The sequence below is a fragment of the Mya arenaria genome, chromosome 17 (assembly GCF_026914265.1).
Source record: "Mya arenaria isolate MELC-2E11 chromosome 17, ASM2691426v1".
Classification (NCBI taxonomy): domain Eukaryota; kingdom Metazoa; phylum Mollusca; class Bivalvia; order Myida; family Myidae; genus Mya; species Mya arenaria.
In genome coordinates, this window is record NC_069138.1 from 41,508,581 (window position 1) to 41,518,074 (window position 9,494).

The 9,494-nt window shown below is 34.7% G+C and overlaps 1 protein-coding gene and 1 long non-coding RNA gene across 2 annotated transcripts in view; one reads left to right on the top strand and one right to left on the bottom strand.

Annotated features, from left to right (window-relative positions):
* LOC128224013 (uncharacterized) overlaps positions 1 to 9,181 on the bottom strand; it is a 28,334-nt gene extending 19,153 nt beyond the window's left edge. Inside the window, exon 1 of the long non-coding RNA XR_008259417.1 lies at positions 9,140 to 9,181. This is a non-coding gene — a long non-coding RNA (uncharacterized LOC128224013). The remainder of the gene's footprint in view (positions 1 to 9,139) is intronic.
* LOC128224012 (uncharacterized) lies at positions 783 to 8,203 on the top strand. The gene is made up of 5 exons (XM_052933591.1): positions 783 to 912; positions 1,990 to 2,125; positions 2,799 to 2,865; positions 5,935 to 6,279; positions 8,071 to 8,203. Coding segments are annotated over exons 1-5 (672 nt in total). The 5' UTR covers positions 783 to 910; the 3' UTR covers positions 8,193 to 8,203.
* Positions 9,182 to 9,494: the final 313 nt, after the last annotated feature.

The window sequence follows — 9,494 nt, forward strand, 5'->3', positions numbered from 1 at the left end:
TGGTGATAAGAATAGTAAAATGCTCTGTTATAAAACAGTTAAGTTTGCTGTTTTACTAAAAACCTATATTAAAACATGTACGTCAAACATGACACTTTGATAGCAAATTAATTTTGCAACGAATTGTTTTTAAGAAGTATATTGTAGACAAAGTCTGACCCTGATTTTAGTATCGCTTATGAGGTAAGGAAAAAAGAGTAAATTCGGAAGTTTATTACCTGATGTTCTTATGCATGGTATATGGTATGGTATATAGAGATCCCGGTTTTCGGTCCGCATTTACGAGCAATATTACAGTTGTGTTCTTTGTATTTTCAATGCAATTTACATACGCAATATATTTAATGAGCTTTGTTTTCTATATAAATTATGTAATTCATGCATATAATTTGTCATCATATGACAAGCGTTTTGTGAATAAGAGCTTCATTTTGAATCGTGTATAAATGGGCGAATTAGAAAATGCAAACATTCGATGTGCTTTTTTCTTGTAAGTAAGTATCGACGAAAACTTAAACCTCTCTGTTCTGGCCAGTATTATATTATATTTTATAAACATGTTTTCAACATCTGGGCAACTTGATTTATTTTGCACATTTTTATTAAACCCTGCACATAATGTAATGTGAACCGAAATATAGATACATTATTAACATTGTGTACTACCCTGTGAATCATGATCTTATCTTTAGGCTGACATTGGATCTTGACTATTGGTTAAAATATTAAAACTACGTATTATTCATCGATGGGAGATTTCCACAGGGATCCCAAAAGGACTATAAAAAGACTGTACGTCACCTATGATTAAAAAACAGACATTTATTTGAAGTTCAAGGTATCATCTTCTTTCATAAAGTTAAATATACTAGGCACGTTTTAGTCAAGAACGCTGACTGGTTCAGAGGAAATGTAAGTGCAAACTTTATTGATTATTATTTATCTTTATATGAGAATTTTATTTGTAAAGAAATATGTTTTGCAAGATTAGGTGACATATTGAAGTTAAGACTTTTACATAATGCTTATATAGAAGTGTCGGTAAGTGTGAGTTGTACAAATTTTAAATGTTAAAAACAATTTTATGATGCCCCCTCCCCTCCTACGAAGAAGGGGATATATTGAATTGCACATGTCGGTCAGTCGGTTGGTAGGTCGTTCGTTCGAGCTTGTCCAAGTAATTACGCAATAATGCCTGGTCCTATGGTCCTCAAACTTAACTTGAAGGTTAGGCGTGACCACTAGATGACCCCTTTCGATTTTGAGATCATCGGCCCAAAGGTCACTGTCACCCTGAATGCAAAACGCTTGTCCGAGAGATAACTTAACAATGCCTCAGCGTATTGTACTCAAATTGACTTGGAGATTGGAAGTGACCAGAAATGACCCCTATTGATTTTAGGACATCAGGTCAAAGGTCATGGCTACATTGACCATAAATGCGAAAAGCTAGTCCGAGTGATACCTCGACAATGCCTTGTCCTATACTCCTTAAACTTGACTTGGAGGTTGGTTGTGACCAGTAGATGGCCCCTATTGATTTTGAAATTCCGTTGCGCATATAGTGTCTGACTTAGAATACAATATTCCTTTTTTTTTGGTCCTAAACTACAGGCCCGAATTAGAGAATTAAATAAATAGATATATTGACAGGATCAACATGCTGATACAATTGAGTATATAATTAATATTCAATAAAAGCGTTTTCATGATGATATTGGATGTATGTTTCATATAAAACGTCATACTTAAATAGGATGTGTTTATTGTTTTTTAAGATATACATGTACTCTTACAATTAGAGCACGACTTCTTTTTCCCATTGTTATAATACTTGTATCTTAGTATGTTTATTTTTGAAAATGAAATGTTATTATTTTATCATATCATAAGTATCATAATATTATATTTAACTGTATCAGGCTGTGTGTCTGTATTCATAAACACAAGTTCATGTTAATAATGTTCTGAAACATTTTTAATATGTAGGTCCAAAGAAGTACTTGAAAAGCTCTTTACAGTTAAATGTGACGGACAGATGGATAAAATGGTGAAAGGACGGGATAATCGGACGGGAAACTTGGTTTCAAGTCTATATCAATCATTAAAAATTTCATACAGTAAAGTAAGTATTTTGATTTCATATATAGCACAATCAATGCGCTATTAGTAACAATTGCAACCACCATCATGATAATAGTAAAATAACTTACTTGAAATAAAATTATAGTTGTCTGTAATCTTAAGGAATATACTAATTGTGCAAAAAAGTTGTGCAGTTTAACCCCTAAATCAGTTTTAGGTCATATGGTGATACTTGCTTTTGTCTTGACAAAACATTTCCCATTTAGTTTAAACCCCACATTTCAAACCTCGTAACTCACTCAATTGAACTTTAGATTTGATTTACTTAAAATATGCAAAACAATGACATAATGCGTTATGGCGATAAGATGACGAACTGTCTATCAGCTCCAACTTCTCGAAATATCTTAAGTCTTTTATTACAGATTCAATTCATGCAATTACAATCCGGTCTCAATTTCTTTTATAGCTAATGCTAATCAAAAATCGATATAAAATACGTTCTATAAAGTGGGTATACAAAGACACATTACCAACTTGCTGTTTGAGTTTAAGAGCTGCGCTTAGTGAGAAGAGGCAATGCACATATACCTAGTTTGCATGGGATCGCTCAAATTAATATCGATATATATGTATATATATGTGTTTATATCATTTCTTTATCATTGCAAATACAAGGATACATGTAATTTTAAATACAATTTTATTTGCAGATATTACGCGTCTATTTAATTGCAATGGCGTTCCTGTGCTTATTTTCGGATACAGATGCAAGTGAAGGTAAGCAGTAAGGATTTACAAAGACTTGACAACCGTGTCAATAAGAGCTTACTAATACTAATACGAAGAAGGGTGACTTTTTCGGCGGACAATAAATGTTGTGTCTTTTTAAAATCGTATATGTATGAAATATGTATCTTACCCTGGAAAAGGAGGAGTATTTTTATATACTTTTACTCAATAAAAGAACTATACATTGGATTGCCAGATTAAAAACACTGAGCCTTGTTCAAACATTACATATCAATAAATTACAAACGGCATGAGGAAAATCGGTATAATTGCTGTAATTAAAAAAACAAGAGGCCCATAAAGGTCTATAAACTACTGGCATGGTTCTTGTGGATCAAAAGGTCACAATCAAGGTCATCCGAAGACAACATAAATATTTGTTTTCAAAACTGTACACATGGTCCAAATTTCATTGCTGTAGCTTCCAAATTCAAAAAGTCAATAGGTCACAGTCAATGTCATCCAAGCACATCATTGATATTTGTTTTCAAAACTGTAAACATGGTCCAAATTCCATTGCTGTAGCTTCAAAAATGAGAGAGTCGGTCAAAAGGTCACAGTCAAGGTCATCCGAAGACAACATAAATACTTGTTTGCAAAACTGCAGACATGGTCGAAATTTTATTGCTGTAATTTCTAAATTAAGAAAGTAGGTCAGGAGGTCATATTTAAGGTCATTCAAGTACAACATTGATAATTGTTTCCCAAACTGTACACATGGTCCAAATTTCCTTGCTGGAGCTTCAAAAATAAGAAAGTAGGTCAAAAGGTCACAGTCAAGGTCATCCGAGGACATTATTGATACTTGTTTGCAAAACTGTACACATAGTCCAAATTTTATTGATGAAGCTTCAAAAATAAAAAAAATAAGTCAGGAGGTCACATTCAAGGTCATTCACGGACAACTTTGATAATTGTTTTCAAAAATGTGCACATGGTCCAAATTACATTGCTGTAACTTCAAAAATAAGAAAGTAGGTCAAAAGGTCACAAACAAAGTAATCAAATTACAAAAAATATATTTGTTTTTCAAAACTGTACACATGGTACAAATTTCATTGTTGTTGCTTCATAAAGTAGAAAGAAGGTCAAAAGGTCGAATTTAAGTTCATCCAAAGACAACATTGATAATTGTTTTCAAAACTGTACACCGTCTTTGTAGAGGGCCATCATATGATGCTCCACAACAAATATCAAAGGTATGAGCTTTGCGGTTTGAAACAATAATAATTTTACAGTTTTTCTTATATTAATCTCTAGGAAACTTGTGACCCCTGGGGCAGGACCAGTTTTGACCCAAGGTGCATAATTTGAACAATCTTGGTAGAGGACCACTAAATATCAAGGGTCTGTGCCTAGCGGTTTCAGACAAAAATAGTTTTAAACATTTCCCTTAATAAGTATACCAAACTTATGAACCCCTGGGCGTGGCCAGAAATGACCACAGGGGCATAATTTGAACACACATTCACAAGCAATGATCCTCAGACAAGCGCAAGAACGACATTCCCTACACCATCGCATAAACTCTTCTGGCCTTTGGCCAATAGAGCTAAAAATCAACCAACCCATTTAAACTGTAATGTTGATCTCTTTTTGAAAAGGGCAAGGGAGAATAAAACATAAAACCAAAGCACATGCTAAAACAAGTTTTTTCTCATTTATTTCTCTCAATGTTCATTTTTTATTTAAAATGTTCTTTATAGATATAAAAATATAGTTCTAAGTACAATGTAACGTTCTAATCTAATTCCCAACATGACAATTTATGCACTACTGTGCATTTGAATCAAGTCGCCTGTCAATCATTTCCGCATTCATTAATGACCAAATATGACCTACAATAATTACTAAATATTCAGTATGAAGACAAATATCCATTTAAATAAAAGCTAATTATATCATAAAAATAACCTTAATCAGATCATTATGTTACATTCGTCTCTTTCTTTTTTGATCAAGATTTTTATGAAAAATCTTTGCTTCAACCCCAACAATGGTTATCATTTTGTTACAAGAGCCATAATCCACCCAGGCTTGGGCGGATCTGGCTGGTTTTCAACAGGAACCGAGCTCTCATGGATATCTAAGACTGAAGACTTTATCGTGTTCACAACCAATTATTTACCGACGCACGGACGCACTGACGCACGGACGCACGGACGCACATACGACGTACATACAACACGCCATCGCATAAGCTCCTCTGGCCTTTGATCAGTAGAGCGAATGGGTGAAACTTACATGGTTGACTGACGTTACATTTTAAATGTTTCACAAATAATGCTACTTTTGTCATTAGTTAAACCTTTATGCAACTTAACAGTTCCCTGTATTTAATTAACAGTATTTGGCTTACTGTCATAATAAATTAGAGGTATTCTTTTCCGGGATTGTCATCTTCATGAACGTAAAGTAATGTAACTAAGTAGGATACTGAGTGATGCATTAGTGTACCTGTGCGGTTACAATCAAAATGTTTCATCATAGTTTTTTTGTTCATCAATTAAAGTTTCCCTGAAGTTTTTTCTATCATGATCAAGGTTTATATTTGATTTCCTGACTACTGGGCCTATCCCTGTAGTTTCCAATATTTTATCGATAATTTGACAATATCTCCTCTTTTCGCCTCTTTTCATTTAAACTATACAAACAGATGATTCAGTAATTAAATATAGAACTAAAAAATATTTATAGTGCAGAAAATGAGAACCAAATGCTAGACTAAATGCTAGAGACGATTGCACCATTTGATATTCTATATGGAGGTATCAAGCAATCGTATATACCTTTTGAAAAGGCGTATATACAATATCATGATAAAGGAGCGGAATCAATTACAATATTTTTAAGGCTTGTCTCATTTGATATACCTAGTTTAAAACATAAAACCATATCAATATATCTAGTTTAAAACATAGAATCATAAAAAGATGTGTTTGGAGCATAACAAATTCATACAATATATATGTTCGCTATGGGGACGAGCAAATGGTTTTACTCTGATATTAAATGCTTATTTAAGACTTGTTAATGTGTGCTCTTTTTCCATTGCAGATTTCAATAATTGCAAATTTGAACTGAAATCAGACTCCTGCTCCTGTTCCTGGGACACCAACGACAAGGAGAATACTCATTTTTATATCAACGGAGATTATGTAGCTTTTTGCACCCAGAAATTCCTGAAGAATGGAGGTTCTTCTTTGATTAAAAAATATCAGCACCTGTACACAAGTACGTATACACCAGAGGGGTGGTGCCTCGTACAGATAAAGAAGATGGTCAGCGATACAATACGTATTAACATCACCTCAGACACGAACGGGTTGAAAAGTATCGCCATCAGTGACAACGTACTAACTACATGTACAAATTCAACAAACACCTATATCCTCTTGGACGGTAAGTGTGTTTCATTAAATTAATTTTCGTATTTAAAAACAAGTGCCGACTCAATGTGCATTAGGAATACATAGGTCAAGGGGCACCATAATAGTTTTATCGTGTTCTTGCAATGGGTAAATTTAGCCGTGCTGAATATTACGCCTGGCACCCCAACATGCCGGATGAGTTACGCGCAGTTTCACGCCATTTCTGATAATTGTTTTTTACATGTGTTTTGTGAATAATATTATGTCATTTAAATAAAGCGCAATTAAATATACAAAAACAAAATACTTTATATTAAAATGAAAGTGAAGAACAGCCCAAGAACTATTTGACGTCAACGTTCTTCTTTACTACGAATATTACTGATTATTGATTACTACGCGTCAATGTTTAAAAACACGGATAATTTTAAGGTACTCAAGATAATTGATCAATCATGTGTTGCCGATCCGGATTGAAACATCCTACCCTAGATCACACTGCGTGAATGTTAACTCGGCAAACCTCGTTTCCGGCTTTCAAACGTGAACTTTGGTCGAAGATTTTTATCCGTGCCGGAAACATATGGTACATATTAGAAATCAATGATTGAGACACAAACCGAATAGGCTCATAAAAGGCAAACACATCCACAGGAACATGTTCATTATTCAAAATCTAATGCCGACCCTATACTGTATTACAACGAACAAAATACCAATGAAAAACAGGCGCACAAACAAAAAACTCACAAGACAACATGCACAGTTTGCATATATATGAACGTGATCCAGCGCTAACGAAAGGAAACGCGGGGCCGTTTAAATAAATATCTTAGTCGATTGTAGACGTACATTGAAATCATCTTAGTGCCCTAGTTTTAATAATTTGCTACATATTTGTGTGAATTGGATTTGAACCACATTGAAAATGAACATGACGTTGGGGAAATCAAAATTATTGATGTATTGCCATTTGTGGTGCTAATACAGATTTAAGATATTTAGAGTTACTACCTTTATGGAGACGCCCCTCCCCCGGAGGTATTAGCGCGTTATCATATCTAAACTTTAATAATGTGCCGTATTATTTATATAAGTAAACCACATATAGCTAGTGCAGTGACCATGAACATACTTTGAAAAGCTTTACCATTTACGTGTTTTCTTTATTAGGGATTGTTGGGATAAGTGTGACGTTGTGCATAAGAACGAGTTTAAAACCCTAGTAAATTTGCATTTTACAGACTGCTCCAAGGCGGTGTCTAACAGGACTTGATAAACACCCGTAGTGTTATATATTATGTGTGTAGAGTGTCGTTTATGGACATTTTTGTTGTTGTTCCGTGATTCTGGGTTATGAATAATTGTTTTTCTGTTCTGTGTCATTGGCTTTGGCCCTGTGTCATTTAATGGGGTTTATGTTTAAACATTCGACTAATTGACTTGTTTCTGTAGTTTTTCATATAGATATTGATCCGGAATTACGTGGACACTTTTCCTAAATATAGATCAAACGAATTGGTTGATTCAATGTACGTTTGCAATTTATTTAAGTAAATATTTTAGTCATGACTTCAACTATCGTGCGATAAAGCCTTTGGTGCTCGCTTGGTAAAATATATTACGATCTTACTTTTATAACAAACCATCTGTATTTCTACTATATGCTTTAAACAGATATAACATGAAAGTTAATGTTCCAGTAATATATATATATATATATATATATATATATATATATATATATATATATATATATATATATATATATAACACCATATCATAGTTATTAATTCACTTAGTGCTCTATTTCATATTGTAGCTGGTGCGACAACATGTAATGCCGGCGCTATGTCAGCTATGAGTTCGGAGGGCTTCCACGCAGCTCTGGTTATAACGGGATACTTGTTTGTAAAATTATTTGTATCCTGTAAAATAAAATAAACTGAAACCAATTACGTTTTACGTTTTATTATTGTCCCGGATCTTTAATATTGTATACCGGATCTAGCACTGCTGGTTCCGACTTGTTTGAAACATATACCAGAGCTACGAGCTCCAATAGTAAACAAGACACGTTCTGATTACTACAAATGGCAACCCAACCATGACACATTGTAAACTGTCGGAAATACACTTCCTGACGGCCATGCAAGACTGGAAAACCACTCAAACCCGACGCCTTCCTGCCATTACTAAACGTATTTACTATAATTAAATCAAAATTAGTGGACTGTAACCTTTAACCAAATGTAGAGTACATATGGCCGGAGCTGCATAAACACTGGGAAAGGCCACAGATCCAATGCGTATTGTAAATTAATGCATTGCGTATTAAATTAATGAGCCTCATAGTTATTTATGTGCCAACAATCAAATCCGCCGATAGAATTTTACGCCACAATAAACTTAATGCTATAAAATATATCCTCGTACAATTCTGACGGTGATATTTAACGCCTTATTGTTCGACTATAGTTCCTATTTACTGAATATGCTTGAGTATCATATCTTTTAACGCGTCAAGGTTAATTTCAAGCCCGACTGCAGAGATGTTTAACCCGTCGGGTGGATAGAATCCTTGGACACTGGTCTCCATGTCAATATTGAGTACATCGCTTTTGGTATGAGCACTGGTCTAGCTCCTACTCTGTCTGTTCAGACGCCGTCTTATGGATTGTATTGCATTTCCTGGGAAATCAGTGGGTCGCCATTTAAACCGGTCTAAGATATTATCCCACATAATGGTACAATCTGCGAAAGCCGACTGTAGGTAACGGATCTCCTTAGCGATTTGGTTGGCGATTGCCTCACAAGGGATTTGCCTTATGTCGTGAATGATTATGATTTTAGGCGGGGAACATAACAGACCTGTGTTTCTAACGACTCACCCTTGCTCTTGCGCCGGCCTGACGTGGGAAAGAGTCATCCAGAACACAGGTGTCTGTAAAATAAACAATTGAGGCATATTCACGTTAAAATATTTCCCAATTTTAATCATATTTCACGCGCTAATATAACCCGACACCGCTTGAATTGCCGAATTTAACATTTGAATGTGTTTTACCTATTTACCTAATTATATCATCGGGAACCCCCTTGTTGGCCAGGTCTGTAGCCCTGCCTTTGCGAAACATGTGATATTTATACAAACTAGTGTCCAGGCCTCTACGCTTTTATGCATTAAGATAAGACGGTCGTGACTTGTTGTCTAGTAACCGGCGCCGCGTCACTGTGGTAAAAGTC